The 17,601-nt window shown below is 41.3% G+C and overlaps 1 protein-coding gene across 3 annotated transcripts in view; it reads right to left on the reverse strand.

The window, feature by feature from the left end:
* The window catches only part of LOC134533263 (WD repeat and FYVE domain-containing protein 3), a 264,565-nt gene that overhangs the window by 107,843 nt on the left and 139,121 nt on the right, over positions 1-17,601 (reverse strand). For all 3 annotated transcript variants that reach the window (XM_063370699.1, XM_063370702.1, XM_063370701.1), the window contains 5 exons: positions 17,265-17,466; positions 14,520-14,724; positions 1,487-1,579; positions 960-1,110; positions 51-215 (listed from right to left, as the gene is read on the reverse strand). In XM_063370699.1, coding sequence (XP_063226769.1) covers positions 51-215; positions 960-1,110; positions 1,487-1,579; positions 14,520-14,724; positions 17,265-17,466 — 816 coding nt within the window. The remainder of the gene's footprint in view (positions 1-50; positions 216-959; positions 1,111-1,486; positions 1,580-14,519; positions 14,725-17,264; positions 17,467-17,601) is intronic.

Genomic DNA, 17,601 nt, shown 5'->3' on the forward strand with positions numbered 1-17,601 from the left:
GTTACCACATAAATATAATAAAAGTAAACAGTGTGCAATGGTTTGCTTACCGACTGTATCTGATTGTGCACTTCCCAAGGGATGCGGCCAAAGGACTTCCTTTCCGTGTCTACATAATTCAGCCACAGCCGATTGGCCGTCTCATGCACCTGGTCTCGAACCACCTCCAAGTCTGGAGCTTTGTTGTTGGGCGAGCTGAGAGTGATCTTGAACACCTACAACAGATCCAGTTTGCTGTATCACACTACTAAGGACATGAGAGCCGTGCCTGAACTATGCAACATATGTTGCGTTAAGTTTTAACACAACAATCAATTGAATTGTGAGGCTCACAGTTAAGAGTTCAAAGTAAAAGTAAAAATTTTTAAGTTACGCAAATATAATTACGAATAGATAAATAATTCATTAATTTCAAGATAACACTTTTTTTAATGTTTTCTTTTTAAAAGAAACATACCCAGCAGTCATGAGTTATGTACATTATTTTGCGTTGTTTGAGCAGAAAGACTTCAACATGTATTCTCTGCCCAAAACTGCTCCTCAGAGAAAATGGCTTGAGAGTCGTAGACTGGCCAACTATACTGTGTTTAAGGTTGTAACCCTGTTAACTGAAAAGCTAAGTCAATGGGCCTAGTAAAGTTGGTAAGCTTTTTACCACTTGTGCATAGACAAAATCCTAATGGACAGAGAAGCAGGTCTCGAACCACTATCATGTCTGCATTTACCCCACCAAGAGCACACTGTCAAAGCAATTATGCCTAAAGCTAAAGTAACATTACATCAATGAATTAATAAAATGGTGTAAAAGACTTGTTGACATTGATGTCATAATTGATGGATAAAGGGTGAAACAATGTGCCCGAGCTACGCTAGAATGCCTTCAATAGCAGAAACCAGAGTGAATCACAGGAATGAGCGGAAGGTGTTGAGAGGCGAGTGGATCAGCAAGGGAGAGGCACCTCCTCGATGGCGGGCTTCTTGCAGACGTAGAGCTCCTCCCAGACCCGCTCCGCTGCCACGGCCATGAGGTTGTGCCCCTGCTGCGAAGTGAGGTCGTCGTTGTCCGTCTGCGGGTACACGTGCCACATGGTGCGCATGTTGGCGTCCAGCCTGCAGCGCACACGTCACACCGAACTGCACTTCAGGGGAGAGTTCGCTAACTTGCACAAGCACATGGAGCTCTGAGCAGTGAAGCTGGCACACAATACACACACATTTATTCGAATACACGTAACATAAACCAAAGAAGAGAAAGTAGATACCTACTACAAATAATTTATTAAAATTGAAAAATAAACCTTAACTGTAAACTTATATTGTGAAAATATTTGTTTGCAGTATCCTCATTGTTTTCAGTCTGCAAGTACTTATCACCTCAGAATGTAGTAAAGAAAACTTTAACTACAGCACAAAGGTTTAGAATACACCAATAAACCAATAAACCACCATACAGACACGTTGCAGTGAAAACTGAAAGCATACTCACGTGATCTTGCCGTCGGTTGTCAGCTGAATGAGGCAGAAGGTGAGGCATCCAATAAAGTCCAGCTCATGGTTACCGGCACCGAACACCAGGCCTCTGCAACACAAGCATTCACACGTGAATAACAGACAGAACAAATGCTTGTACTGTGACTACTGACACAGCCGACACACACACATATGCAGAGAGAAACATTTAAGCACTGACACAGTATTCAGCCAAGACCAGATTCTTCAGATGGCAAAATTTAATTGTAACTAAGAGATTGTTCATCCTATATGGTTTTTGAGTGGTCATATCAAGATGATACCAAGTGGATTCATAGTGTAGCCACACCCACTTTTATCTACCTAGTCGGTTGTCTCAGTGTATCATAATCTTCTCCACCAATGCATTTCATTGCTGCTCCATATTGCTATTCACCCCTCACCTGACTCTAATGAACTCTATCTTTTATTAATCATTCATAAAATATTCACTCATAAATTCAACCTTGTTAAAAGTCAAACGAGAGAGGGCGAGTCATACTAATAATGAAAACTGGTGTAGAAAAACAAGGTGACATATCTATAAAAATATTCTCGTATTGAGTTCTGACGGCTATCTGGATTAGTAATGAATTTCAATAAAAAGAGTCATATTAGTGAGATAAGCACAAATGAATAATAATACAGAAGTCATTTATAAAGTGAAGCGCCCGCCGCGCTTCTGTGACGTCATCTCCGTGCCGCAGCCTTCCTTTCCTTCTCCCCTCTTAACCCCTCTCCGCCTCAAGGTGCCAATTTCCCCTTCCCTTTCTTTCCCCCTAGCCTCTCCTCAATTGTAGCGACTGCAACGCCATCTAGCGAATAGTATAAATGAGCGCGTATAACTTTTAATTGTCCATTTCGTGGGTCTCTCTTGGTGGAAGCAGGTCGTCTCTGGCCCGGTCGAGGGGCAGCTCGTCTAGGTAAAATTCTTCAGGAGACGGAGTTAGTGTGTGCACACGATGGCCGTGCGAGTAACGTAAATATTAAATATGCTTGCCAGCCTTGATTTTCATGTAGCCATCCCTTTTGACTTTGACCTTCACTTAATTTATTTTCTATGTAATATTTTCTTTTGTTTCTTCTTTCTGCTGGAAGCATTTGCTTACTCCCTCCTGCATGTGGTTTTGATTTTAGTTGCTGCGCGACTTGCATTGTCGGCAGTGGACTCTTAACTTATTTCAACGGCATCCAGACCACGCTTTGATTGCTTTTGGTTTAGAAGTAAGCACGTTAAGTGCCCGATGCCGCCCTTGTATTTTTTTTTTCATAAGAGCTTTCAGCTCCGTATGACGTAATTTTACGCATCGTTTTGCCTCGATTTTGCCCTCTTTCTTTTCCTCCCAGCTGTACCCCCGACCGGAGCCATTTGGTTAAGGCATACCCCCCGTGATCTAGCATATTTTGTTTGAGCACTTCTCTGTATTACGCTTACCTAGGCTTGGCAGTGAATGTCATCATGACGAGACCCACTGAAAATTGTAGCTGTAACAAACCATGTAACCGATCCCTCGTTTCTCTCTTGGGCTTGCATTTCTGTCCGCGGGACTACGCTCTCTATGAGTAATAGATATTTAATATGTTTTTTTCGAGGAGTGCACAATTAACGTTATATTAGGTGTTGGTTTATTTTGTAGTACATAATTCCTTGCCCCTACACGTGTTTGGACCGCTCGTATAGTCTGTATGTATATTGAGTCAGTTCCTAAAGTTGTTAACAGCAACGTACGTCTTGTGAATCACGTGTGTAATGACATAATGTTCACTATGATTTTGGTCTTCGCTCGCCTCCGGGCCGTAACGTAATGCGTACGCACGTATACTTGAATATTGGTTTCTCTCCTCTCTTATAGTGTGTGGTAACTGAGTCATAATTTCGCACAGAAATTGAGCAAATGTCTATCCCCATTGTCAGAGGCGACTGTTTTATACTGCATGATCCAGGGCATGCCTAGGAAATTCAACTTGTAACGGAGAGAGAGAAAGAATATTAACTTGTTGCTTGTTGCTTGTTGTTTCGTACGACTGTAAGAGATACGCAGTAGTAGTTTGTTTGTTGAATCAGAGTACATTGGGCACAAGGTTCACCCTAGTTTTTTCCATAAGTAAGGACTCAGTAAAGACATAAGGAGTGAAAATCATTGTGAAGGGAATAAACTTCAGTAAATGTATGCTAATTTGTATTTGCTACGCACATGCCTCTAGCTGGCATCGAATCCGTTGACAGTGTATGTATATGTGTTAAGTTTGCGAAATTATAACGTTGTTGAGTGCGACTCATGTTCTTTATTTGTATTTATGATTTATCACTTTCTGCTTAACTGTCTTTTCTAGCAAAGACCCCACACACGATTTTCTTGTGCCCCCATACACTTCGCTTGCATGAGTAGGATAATCAGTAGGAGTGTTTGGTGGCGCATGGATGCACCCTGGTGGTATGCTTAACTGGATACCCCCACGCTGCAAAACTGCGCTACTCTGCTCTTTAGGCAGATTATAGTGATAAATCCGTTTGTATTGTTTGTTTCGGTGCACCATGGCCGTCTCCGTGAGCTGGGTTTACCAGTTGCACAAGACCGATTTGGCGCTGCATCTCGAGGAAAATGGTCTGCCCTTGGCGGACACCGATACCGTCGCCGAGATGAGGGCGCGTTTGGTTGACTACCTGCGTAAATCCGCAGGAGCCGCATCTGAAGTCACGACCAGGCAGCCCCCAGCTGATGTGAGTCCTTCCTCGTCCTCATTTAACGTAAAACTTTTTTTTGCCGCCCTTAAAACCATCCCGTTCCTGGGTGGAAGTGATCCCAGGCAGATCTTAGATTTTGTGATTAAGGCTGAGAGCCTGCATAAATTAAATTTAGTTCCACTTGAGGCTTTTCTGAAAGCACTCTTAAGTAAAGTTACGGACATCCATGTACCTCTGTTAAATGAGGCCATTGCTCAGGGTACGAGCTTTGATAAGTTTAAAAAATCACTGGTATGTTCAGTGTGTCCGCCTAGGGTTCTAGATGCCTGTAAGAGGGAGCTAGTGTGGCGCTTCCAAAACCCAGATGAAACCATTATGGAATATGTCACGTCGGTTACCGCGTACGCGGGAGCCTTAGAGCTGGGTACCCCGGAAGAGGAGTTTGTCCAACTTATTTTGGGTAATTTGGCCCCCGTGGTGTGGCAGAACTGCTCGATGCTCGCTCCTCCCACCTCGCTCGCAAGCCTACGGACTTGGGCGGGCGAAGTGGAAAGTCGCCTTGTTTCTCTTGCTAAGTATCAAGCTGAGTTCCCGGCAAAGCGCCCCAGCTCGGTGAAAAATGACTCTCGTTTTGACGGACGTATTTTTACGTCGCAGTCCGCCCCCCCCGTTCTCACTCCCCGTAGCCCGAAACTCCGTGACGTGGCAGACACCTCCACGCCTCGTGTGTTTGACAGCCTGCCTCGCGGCGAGCGTTCTGCCCATTTCACGCCTGGGCCCGAGGCGCGGGCCGCAGCTCGCGCGGCCATGAGTTTACCGCCTGAGGTAACCGCGCCCGTGGGCTCGCGGTCCGCGACCTTGACCCAGTCACGGCAGCTAGTGACCTTGGACACCCGCCGCGGAGCCGGCAGGTGTGCCAATTGTAGCGCCTTTGGACACGTCACGTATGAGTGTACTGTTCCGCGGGTGGAAATAAATCAACGTAGATGTTTTCGGTGTAAGGCAGTGGGACATTATAGGAGCGACTGCACGGGAACTGAGAGACAGCCTCGTGCGGAAAACTAATCTGGACGGGACGGAAAAGAGGTCGTATCCGTCGGCTACTCAAAAAATCCTCTGAACCCACTCATTTACATTTCCTCCCAATTAAAATTCAGAAACATTTATTTCCAGCCTTAGTCGATACCGGTGCTACCCGGTCTGTTATTAGTGAAAAATGTTTCATCACATTAGTGCAGTTGTACCCTCAACTTTCACAACGAGTTGTATCGGATGATTCCGTAAGGAATATCGTTGTCGCTAACGGGCAAGGCATACGCACATGTAAATCTATTATAATTCATTTTAAAATCCATGGATTTTCCTGGAGTTGGCCGTTTGTCGTTGTCCCCGGGATTTTGCCGAATCTAATCCTTGGCTTAGATTTTTTGGGCAAATCACGCTGTCGACTCAGTCCCGCCAACCATGAATTGCAATTTGATTTCGCTCCTGCTGTAAAAATTCATTTACGTCATGAGGTCCGCGAACCCATAGTTATGAGTTGCAATGATTCCGATAACGCGATGCGCGATCAAGCCATCGCCGCTCTCGTGCGGGAGTTTCCTGACGTGATAACACGTAAGATCGGCAGATGTGACATCTTGCCTTTTCGTTTTCATGTTACCGACGAAGTGCCCGTTTTTGCCAAATATTTGAAGGTTTCTCCCCCTAAGCTGCAGGCCATGCGCGCCATTATCGACAGATTACTCGCTGCCGGCGTCGTTACCCCTTCGACATCCGAGTTTTGCACCCCTACTTTTTTGGTTGCTAAGAAGGGGGGCTCTGAGTGGCGCCTTGTGCATAACTTTAAACCTCTCAACAAGAAGGTAATTCATCCAGTTTGGCCAATACCGACGGTAGAAAGCGCCTTACAACACTTGGGTAAAGCCAAAATATTTTCCATCATCGACCTCAACGACAGTTACCATCAATGCTTGCTTGATCCCGCCTGTAGAAAATACACTGCCTTTTCAACCCCTTTTGGCCACTACGAATTCAACAGAATTCCGATGGGTGTAAGTTTCGGGAGCGAAGCCATGAGCCGTGTTCTGGACCATGTGCTAAGCGACCTTAAATACAAATTTGTTTTTAACTATATCGACGACATAATTGTATATAGTAATTCACTTTCAGAACATCTTGATCACCTTAAGCAAGTCTTGGCACGTCTGAGAAACGCGCATCTTACTGTTAATCCACATAAAATTTCCTTGGCACAAGACTCAGTAAAATTTTTAGGCTATGTAATTTCAGAAGGGAAACTTCACATGGATCCGGATAAGGTCGCCCCCGTGGCTACTTTTCCGCGTCCAAAGACTTTGAAGGGAATTCAAAAATTTCTCGGCATGCTGGGGTATTATGCGCGTTTTATCCCAGATTTTGCCACGATTTGCGCGCCGTTGAATCGGTTGCGAAAGAAAAACGCTGCTTTTGTTTGGGGTGAGGAACAGGAAACGGCCTTTCAATCTCTAAGAAAATGTTTGTGTTCCGCCCCCGTGTTAATTCTCCCCGACTTCAATAAACGTTTTGCCCTGCAGGTTGATGCTTCCTCAGTAGCCCTTGGAGCCGTCCTCGGACACATGGAGAACGGAAAATTGAGACCAATTGCTTTCGCAAGTCGAACCCTCTCAGAGTCAGAGCGCCGCTTGGGCACCTATGAGAAGGAGGCCCTTGCGTGCCTTTTCGGACTCGAAAAATTCGAGTGTTACTTGGATTGTAGAGAGTTCGACCTGTATACAGACAACCAGGCCTTAAGTTGGCTGTGCAATCATCCCTCGCAGCTCGGGAAGCTTGGGCGTTGGATACTGCGGTTGTCAAAATTCCGATTTGTAATCCATCACCTAAGAGGTGCGGAGAACGTTGTGGCCGACAGTTTATCTAGAATGTTCAACCCGGATGATTTTGAAATTGATAACCCTTCCCCCCCGGATGCGGTTGAGTTTATTTCGGTGTGCAAAATCTTCCCCGAATCCTTCATAAACCTGAAAGCCTGCCAGCAGGATGATCCTGCATGTATTCGAATCCGGAACGATTTGCAATGTGGAATGGCCTTACCCTTTGCCGAGAAGGATGGGTTGTTAGTGTATGCTGGCCCGTCAGGACGAGCTCAGAAAGTTGTCGTCCCTGAAAAACTTAAGGGTATGATTATCACATATTTCCATGCCTCACTTGTGGGTGGGCACATGGGAATAGATAAAACGTATCGTAAAATTGCCCAACATTTTTTCTGGCCTGAAATGCGTCAAGACGTGCGCGATTTTGTACGCGCCTGTATTGACTGTCAGCTATCAAAGCCCCCACACAATGCTAAAGTAGGGCTTTACTGTGCCGACGCTCCCGTCGCCCCTTGGCAGGTTCTGCATATTGATATTTTCGGACCGCTGACGCGATCAAAAAAAGGCAACGTATGCTTATTAGTAATTCTAGATATTTTTACTAAATTTGTTGTTTTAACCCCCCTTAAAAACATGAAGGCGTCGTCCATAGTAAAAGTTCTTAAGGAACAGGTGTTTAAAATCTTAGGCCCGCCGTGTATTGTAGTATCAGACAACGCTAAATACTTTCAGTCGAACTTATACAAAAATTTCTTGTTTGAATTCTCCGTAAAGCCGGTGTACAGTTCACCGTATTTTCCACAGGGAAATATGAGTGAGAGAACCAACAAGGTTCTCAAGGGAATTTTCACTTCGTTCTACCGCACCGACCAGACTCTCTGGGACGCCGATCTTGAACTTTTGAATATTGGTTTGAACGCAGCTCATCACAGTTCTACAGGGCATCCCCCCTCCGTGCCTTTCCTGGGGAGGGAACTTACCTTACCCTTGCTCAACCAGTGGGGGTTGCCACCTGTCGACTCTAGTTTGTCAAGTGTAGAGTTAGATCGTGTCTTGGAAGACGTTACTAAGAATTTAGCTAAGGCTAGGGAAAACGTGGCACGAAATTATGATGCAAAAAGGGCAGCCCATTCATTCGCTGTTGGCGACGTTGTGCTCTGCCGCTCTTACGTATTGCCCTCATTAGCGGCTAGCCTAAACGTCAAACTTTTGCCGCCCTATGACGGGCCGTTTTTGATTACTAAGTTTTTAGCAGCTAACACTGTTCAGTTACAGCTAATGAGCAATAAACGTAAGTGGCGTAAGGCACACGTAACACAGCTAAAGCGTTTCATTCAGTGATTTAATGCAACGTTTTGGCGGCTAGTGGAAACCTTCAGATACTTAAGTTTTTTTTTTTTTTTTTTTTTTTTTGGTGTGTGTATTACTACTTTAGGTATGTTTTCTAATTAGATTGTAGAATTGTTAGTAACAGGATACAGTGTTCAGTCGCAGTTCAGTTGATGATTACAGTTTCCTTCAAGCGCGCGCGCCTCCTTTCTACCCCTCCCTTGGGCTGTGCGCGGACAACTCTACGAGAAGCCTGCTACGTCTCTGCCTTGCCGCTGCCCCTCCGCCCCCTACGCCGCCAGCCCTTGACTGCTGCGGGGTGAGGAGACTGTTGGACGGCGTGGAGATCTGGTGACAGACTCTCCGCTGTTCGGACGCCACCGCCGCCGCGGTTCAGCTCTAGAGGTATTCTCGGCCCGCCAGAAGACGTCTGCGGGAAGGATGCTGCGATGTCCGCCACTTAGCGCTGAGTGGCTGAGACGAGGAAAAGCGCCGAGCGCTGCCTGAACCCCTTGCAACCTTGTACCGCCAGAATAGGTCACCTGATACGGCGCTTATCGTTTCTCTCTTTCACTTCAGAAAAAATGGAGGGGGACCTGTCAGCGACACGTCGGACGCGAGTCGCCTGTATTCTACTTGTGCAGCACCAAGGAGATCGCGGTCCCCTGTTGGAGCTGCCACCCGTCGCACCGCTGAAACGAACACGTTGCTGCCCCCTCCAGCGGCACGATCCGGCTAGTTTCAAGTCATTTCTACATCGTCTGAATCAAGGCGTTCGCAAGATACAAGAAGTTGGCTCATGTCACAAACACTGAACTTCAACACGACTTTAAGCTCGGGCTCACAGGGCAGAAGACTTCGTAAGGGGTGGGGGTTGAAGCGCCCGCCGCGCTTCTGTGACGTCATCTCCGTGCCGCAGCCTTCCTTTCCTTCTCCCCTCTTAACCCCTCTCCGCCTCAAGGTGCCAATTTCCCCTTCCCTTTCTTTCCCCCTAGCCTCTCCTCAATTGTAGCGACTGCAACGCCATCTAGCGAATAGTATAAATGAGCGCGTATAACTTTTAATTGTCCATTTCGTGGGTCTCTCTTGGTGGAAGCAGGTCGTCTCTGGCCCGGTCGAGGGGCAGCTCGTCTAGGTAAAATTCTTCAGGAGACGGAGTTAGTGTGTGCACACGATGGCCGTGCGAGTAACGTAAATATTAAATATGCTTGCCAGCCTTGATTTTCATGTAGCCATCCCTTTTGACTTTGACCTTCACTTAATTTATTTTCTGTGTAATATTTTCTTTTGTTTCTTCTTTCTGCTGGAAGCATTTGCTTACTCCCTCCTGCATGTGGTTTTGATTTTAGTTGCTGCGCGACTTGCATTGTCGGCAGTGGACTCTTAACTTATTTCAACGGCATCCAGACCACGCTTTGATTGCTTTTGGTTTAGAAGTAAGCACGTTAAGTGCCCGATGCCGCCCTTGTATTTTTTTTTTCATAAGAGCTTTCAGCTCCGTATGACGTAATTTTACGCATCGTTTTGCCTCGATTTTGCCCTCTTTCTTTTCCTCCCAGCTGTACCCCCGACCGGAGCCATTTGGTTAAGGCATACCCCCCGTGATCTAGCATATTTTGTTTGAGCACTTCTCTGTATTACGCTTACCTAGGCTTGGCAGTGAATGTCATCATGACGAGACCCACTGAAAATTGTAGCTGTAACAAACCATGTAACCGATCCCTCGCTTCTCTCTTGGGCTTGCATTTCTGTCCGCGGGACTACGCTCTCTATGAGTAATAGATATTTAATATGTTTTTTTCGAGGAGTGCACAATTAACGTTATATTAGGTGTTGGTTTATTTTGTAGTACATAATTCCTTGCCCCTACACGTGTTTGGACCGCTCGTATAGTCTGTATGTATATTGAGTCAGTTCCTAAAGTTGTTAACAGCAACGTACGTCTTGTGAATCACGTGTGTAATGACATAATGTTCACTATGATTTTGGTCTTCGCTCGCCTCCGGGCCGTAACGTAATGCGTACGCACGTATACTTGAATATTGGTTTCTCTCCTCTCTTATAGTGTGTGGTAACTGAGTCATAATTTCGCACAGAAATTGAGCAAATGTCTATCCCCATTGTCAGAGGCGACTGTTTTATACTGCATGATCCAGGGCATGCCTAGGAAATTCAACTTGTAACGGAGAGAGAGAAAGAATATTAACTTGTTGCTTGTTGCTTGTTGTTTCGTACGACTGTAAGAGATACGCAGTAGTAGTTTGTTTGTTGAATCAGAGTACATTGGGCACAAGGTTCACCCTAGTTTTTTCCATAAGTAAGGACTCAGTAAAGACATAAGGAGTGAAAATCATTGTGAAGGGAATAAACTTCAGTAAATGTATGCTAATTTGTATTTGCTACGCACATGCCTCTAGCTGGCATCGAATCCGTTGACAGTGTATGTATATGTGTTAAGTTTGCGAAATTATAACGTTGTTGAGTGCGACTCATGTTCTTTATTTGTATTTATGATTTATCACTTTCTGCTTAACTGTCTTTTCTAGCAAAGACCCCACACACGATTTTCTTGTGCCCCCATACACTTCGCTTGCATGAGTAGGATAATCAGTAGGAGTGTTTGGTGGCGCATGGATGCACCCTGGTGGTATGCTTAACTGGATACCCCCACGCTGCAAAAGAAAAATCTAAAAACATGTTATCAGCATCATACTGAAATGAACCTACAACCACTAAGGACCACGTAAGTAATAAAATGAGGGGTGGGTCATTGTAAGCACGAGCAGTTGGCTGATGTCTCACCTATTCTTCTAAAAACTGCTTTTAATGATGACTGCCCCTTCTCCCCTCCACTGCTACACCCATTCAAGGCTACAACTGCATTCTGTCATTAATTTTCCTTCAAACCCTCCTCTCTACACAAGCTATTCTGATCTCAAAACTTTACTGTAATTTACCACAAATAAAAGAAAAAATTTAAAAAGAAATATGATGATGCCATTTACCAGTTTAGCTAATTATGTGTAACATTGTTCCGTATCTTTTATTTTGCATCTGCGTCATTCCAGTTTGTTACGCGTAAAAGCATGTCCAATTTAAAAAAAATCAAAGGCAGTAATTCGCACTGCAAGCTGGACTCAGTGGCATATTTACTCTTGTTTCTCCTTAGAAGTGCTAGCATTGCTATTGGCAGACTCATATGCTACTTCCAGACGGGTGGACCAGGCAATAAACAGCCTCGTCTTCCATGTTCACTTGTTAGGCTTGTGCCAATATAATTTTTTTTATTTGAATCAAATATCAAATTATTCACTAATATGGAATATTTTTAGAGTCAAATTTTAACATACAGTGAAACTTTTTTTCCACACTTCACAGAAGTCCATAGAAAAACTGTTCCAAAATAAAGTAAAAAAAAAAAAAAGAGATAAATACATATCTGTAACCTGAAAAAAAAAAAAAAACCTGGCAATAGATTTTAAGTAAAAGTTTGAAAATAATTTGTTGATTAACTGATTATATACTTAAAAGTTTGAGTATTACTTAAAATATTAAATCAAAATCACAGATTATTTGTTACACGTAACTGAATTAATTTTGTTTCAAAAATCTTTGTTTTCTTCATAAACAAAAAATATTTAATGCAAAAAAGTTTAAACAAACAAATAAAAATATACCTTTCTAGAAAATTTCTCCAATATTAAAAGTTTAGGCAAAATAAAAAAAGATCAAAGGTAAACAAGCAGCATATTTTAATGTTAAGTCGAGTCGCGTAGTACAAAAAATCAAGCATTTTATAGTTGAGTAGTCTGCATAACTTTTTTTTTGCTTTTTCCTTTAAAGCTTAACTAATATTAATACTGGCACAAAATTACACACTTACACAGTATCTAATGATGGTTTGTGTATCACTATTATAATGCCAACTGCATAACAGCCTACAGACCCTAACTACATACCTACAGTATTTTGTTTTTCAAAAGAATTTTAGAACGGTATATTCCCATTTGAATTTTTCTTACAAAAAAATTTGTTGTCTGTAAAGTCGGTTTACGGACGATAGTTTAACGTGACGACATCATAACAAAACATTGATGAAATGATTGATCCAGAAGAAAAGGAAATATCATATTCGGCCTGAGACTGAGCCGTAATAGGTTTTTGGAAACAAACCAGTTAGGCATAAAAATATTATATTCTTTGAGGAAGAAATTTTTTTTATTTTTTCTATCTTTTGTATGTTAAAATCTACCTTTGCATACTTTTATGAATAAATTTGAATCATTTTTATTGAATTATCACTATTTTATATGGATACAAAGGAGTGAAATGAAATGTACAATTTAATTAATAAATTTACTTTTATTTGCATTCATTAATTCAAATACATTTATTACTTTTGTTATGTTGCGTGTGCCGTATTTATTTTTACAAGTACAAAAAAAAATTTCACAGTTGCCGGGGTTCGAACCGACAACCTTTGGACTGAAAGTTAGCGGTGCTGACCGCCAGGCCACAAGGCCATGCTCGAAATATGATAGTTTCAGATGGTATATACAGTTTATAATCATTTTGTTCATGGTAGGGGAATAATATTATTTCGCTTTTATAACACGATTTTATAATAAATACGCATCCCAAATACACCAAACTTATTTATAGTGTTACAATATTTTTTAAAACATTGTGCAAAAGATCCCGGGTGTAATTTGAATTATTATGTGTAACTGTACAACACCATTGTTGGTTCAAAACGTATTTGAATATTCAACATTACTTTTAAATAACCGTACCGATTGTGCTGAAAATCGGCGGACAATCGTTAAATTACATAATATTAATAATTCAAACGACGAAAATATGATTGAAAAGTCAAATCGATGGTTGTTCCAATCGAGTGGAAGAGAGATGCCATGCATGCGTACAATGAGCATGAAGAGAGATGCCACGCATGCGTACAATGAGCAAACAGGACACATCCGTAGTGGGACACTTTTTCGTGCGTGCAGCTGGCGTTCATTGATTTATTATACGTTGTCACGTCAAAAAGTTTTAAGTTCTAGCACTATTAACAAAATATAAAATTAACTATTACTAATTATAGTATGAAGAACAAGGAAACTAAAATATTTTTATGCAGTCGCATTGCAGTTTAAGATGTTAAATTTACAATGCTAATTTGGAACATTAAAATTAAAACCATTTTTCAGACCAACATAATTATTTTAATGTAATTTTAATATTTTTAATATTTAAGTTATTTTACTATACATTATAAACCCAGCACAGATAATATTGTGTTTATGCTTGGTGGGTGAGCTAGTAGTGCCATAACATTTAATGTGCCCAATATACATCTGGTTATTTACAGTAACTATGGTGCATCTGTGGTAGTTATTGTGTTTCTGTAGTAACTATGGTGATTTCACAGTTGCATTTGTGGGGTAATTATGGTGATTTGTCTGTGTTTATTCATCAATTGTTGTTCATTTGTCTTTACTTCACGTTCACATGCACCAATATTATTTTCAGCAAGGCAGATGGTAAAATAGACATGTATTTCGCACATTTATTTCTTTTCAATGATGCACATATGAATAATATTTATGTGGAAAAGGATATTCAAAGCCTGTATTAAGAAAAATTGTTACTGCAGCAAATTCTACAAAATTTTGACCATGGCACTTACATAGAAGTTATGTTTTTTGTGTTTGTAGGTTAGGTAAACGTAATAAAATTACGATGACGATGGGCTAAAAGACCACAAATAGTCCAAATAAAAATGGACTTCATAACTACAGTACAAAATTATGTGAAATCAGGCACCATCGTTAACAAATTTAATAGAAAATCATGTACATCTTTAATTAAAATGAAACGGCAGGAGTGTAATAAGCATCGCATGATAAAGTACTTCAAGAGTAATTAATACCTTTTTAATCAGTTCTGCATCCACTAATCACATTTCCTACTGAAATGCACTGTAGAAGCTTCACAATTACTACGGCTCCCAACCAGTCGGGAACACACTCGATAATCCTTGACCGAGTCATGCTAAGAGTGTTACGAACGCAAGACCCTCCCCATGAGAATGCCGCACGCCTGCCGTGGCGACGACTCACCTGTGATTGGTGAGCTTGTGCAAGGCCTCGAGCACAATCATCTGGTCGGCGATGCTGTCGGTGCGTCGCGACAGCAGGAAAAGGATGGTGCGGTTGAGGCAGTGGTACAGGCCCTCCGCGGACGACGACGCTGGCCGTCGCTTGGCCTGCGAGATCAGCTTCACCAGGAAGTCAAACACCTCGTGCGGGTCCTTCACAAACGTGCCTGCCGAGCCATCCCCAACCACTCAACACACTGACCAACCATTGCAGCGCAATGTTCACACTCACAGCTACGTACCACAGATGAGCTAGTCTCTAGCGCAACAAGCCACACCTGTAGTGAGTGGACCTGTGAGAAATAATGATGGACGCATATTTATTTATTTATTTATCAATTTGTTACATGCCTACCAACGGCATAAGGCCATGGGTGGTAGGCACGATAAACATAAATAAAATACATAGACAAAACAAATACATGAAACAAAATGAAAAACATTGAGGACAATACTATAATAACACATACACAAGAAAACACAGCAAGCAACTAACAGATAAACAAGAACAAGTTTCATAATTCTATAACAACAGAAATGATAATCCAGAACCTGATTATAAAAAAAAATTAAATATGGTATCATCATTAACCTTAAACATATTCAATTTAAATTAAGATAAGAAAAATTGTTTTATATTTAAATTATTATTTGATAGAGAGACATAGCAACCATGTTTATTAAAATTTGATATAATTCTGTATAATATATCATTTGATTTGCCTAAGGAGCATAATAAAGGTGTCTGTCAACTGTTATAGGTGGGTACTTTAATCCCAGTATTATCTAGAATATAATTGCATTTTGTTTAATTAGTATAACAGTTATAGATAAAAATAAAAAGGGTATCTAATAGCTCTCTTCTTAGAGCTAAAGATCTGAGAGAGGATAGACTATTAGAATTGTTGGTAATGTTGGTCTTTTGATTAACGATATTAATTTATTTTGTGATTTATCTAGTTTGTCACTATCTGTTTTTGTGATATTGTTCCAGACCACGGAGGCATACTCAATCTTGGATCTTACTAAACCTAAATATAAATTAACAATAGAATCTAAATTAGTGGCATTGAAAGTAATATATTTAATCAACGCTAACAATCTATTACATTGCGATCTAAGAGATTTAATATGGTTATGAAAGTACAATTTATTATCAAGTAAGATACCTAAATCTCTAACACAAACTGACTTAAAGATAACATGATTACCAAGTTTATAATCAGAAGCAATGATATGATGTTTTCTGGAGAAGGTTATAGAAGTATTTTTCTCATAATTAAGGTCAACAAGATTTCTTTTACACCAATTGAAAACTGATGAGATATCATTTTGAAGAAGTTTACAGTCTAGATGAAGAGAAATTTTTCTGTAAATCTTAAGATCATCAGCAAAAAGTAGACAATTAGAGAATTTGTAATACTTTGGTAATGTCATCTATAAAAATGTTAAAAAGAAGAGGGGATAATGTTCCACCCTGGGGTACACCAGAACTAACTATATGTAGATTAGATTTAATATTATTAATTGAAACATAAAAGATTCTGTCTAATATATAGCTATTGAACCACTTTAGATATTTATCGCTTAATCCTATATTTGATAATTTTGTTAGTAAAATACAGTGGTTAACCGTGTCAAAAACCTTGGCTAAGTCAAAGTAACATGTGTCAACTTGAATCCGCGTTATTACTTCTGAATAAATTGGGTTAACAAAACTAATTAAATTAGTAGTAGTAGATTTCCCCTTTCTAAACCCATGTTGACAGTCAGAGAGTCTATTTTTAAGATTGAATTCAAGATCCTTACATATAACTTTGTCAAATACTTTAGCAAATCCATTTAAAAGTGATATCGGTCTGTAGTTTGCAACATTAAGTTTACTCTTTTTCTTATGTACAGGTATTACCTTTGCAATTTTCCATTTTTTGGGGTAAATTCCACTATTTATACTAGTATTGAAAATAAGTTAAGTATAGGGGCCAGAATAACAGCACATCCTTTTATAATAAAATTTGGAATACCATCAGGCCCAGTTGACATAGTGGATTTCAATGATTTAATTCCCCAAAGTACAAGGCTCTCAGATATGCTAGTCATAGGAATAGAGCACTTACTGTTTTCAGAAATTGAGTAGTTTAAATTATTTGTAGGAGTTACATAAATACTGGAAAAATGATGTGCAAAACTGTTAGCAATAAGTACTGGGTCATTGGTAAGGTTATCATTGATTTTAAGAGATAATTTCTGTCTGTATCCTTCTTTCATAATTTTTACATAGCACCAAAATTTTTTCGGATTTTTTTTAACTTTATTGTTAAGATTTTGTAGCCAAAAATTTTTGTCCCGAGAAATGAGACTTTTGGCCTCTCTACGATATTGAGAAAATAGTAAAAAAGAGTAAAAAAGTGATACAGCAGCTTCATGCAGTCCTTTGACAGCCTACAGGTAAATCCTTTTCAAAGAGCTTGAAATAAAGGGTAGGAGTAGATATAGAGACAGCAGATCCACAACTTTACCTCAGAGCCAAAATATCAAGTTTCTACTAAACAATTGTATTAACTATTCTCTCACTACTCATTCACTAATTTAACTGATATCTGAGTGTAGATATTCTGCCATTACTCTGTCAGCGGTAGAGCCACCAACACACAACAAAGGTGCGAGAGTCGTACTGGAGACACAGTCACAAGGGCGGAGGTGCTACCTTGCCACAGCTTGTCGACGAGGCGGGCCGCCAGGTAGCAGACGTTGGGCGCGATGTACTGCAGGCCGCCGCCCGGCACTACCGGCAGCGCCGCCTGCTCTCCGATCAGCACATCTGCCGCCAGGAGGTGTTCCATGAGCGTGCCCAGGACCTCCGTCTGATATCGCGTCTGCTGGGCCGCCGTGGCGTGCTCTGGGGACGCCTGCCACAACCACACCTGTCACCTCGTGCCTTCGACACTGCATGGTCGTTGACATACTTGCAATACAAAGATCCATCCGAATAAAAGTTTTAAGTTTTGATTGGTGGCCTCTGACATCTATTTTTAGTTTTAAGT

Source organism: Bacillus rossius, chromosome 6 (genome assembly GCF_032445375.1).
Source record: "Bacillus rossius redtenbacheri isolate Brsri chromosome 6, Brsri_v3, whole genome shotgun sequence".
Lineage (NCBI taxonomy): Eukaryota > Metazoa > Arthropoda > Insecta > Phasmatodea > Bacillidae > Bacillus > Bacillus rossius.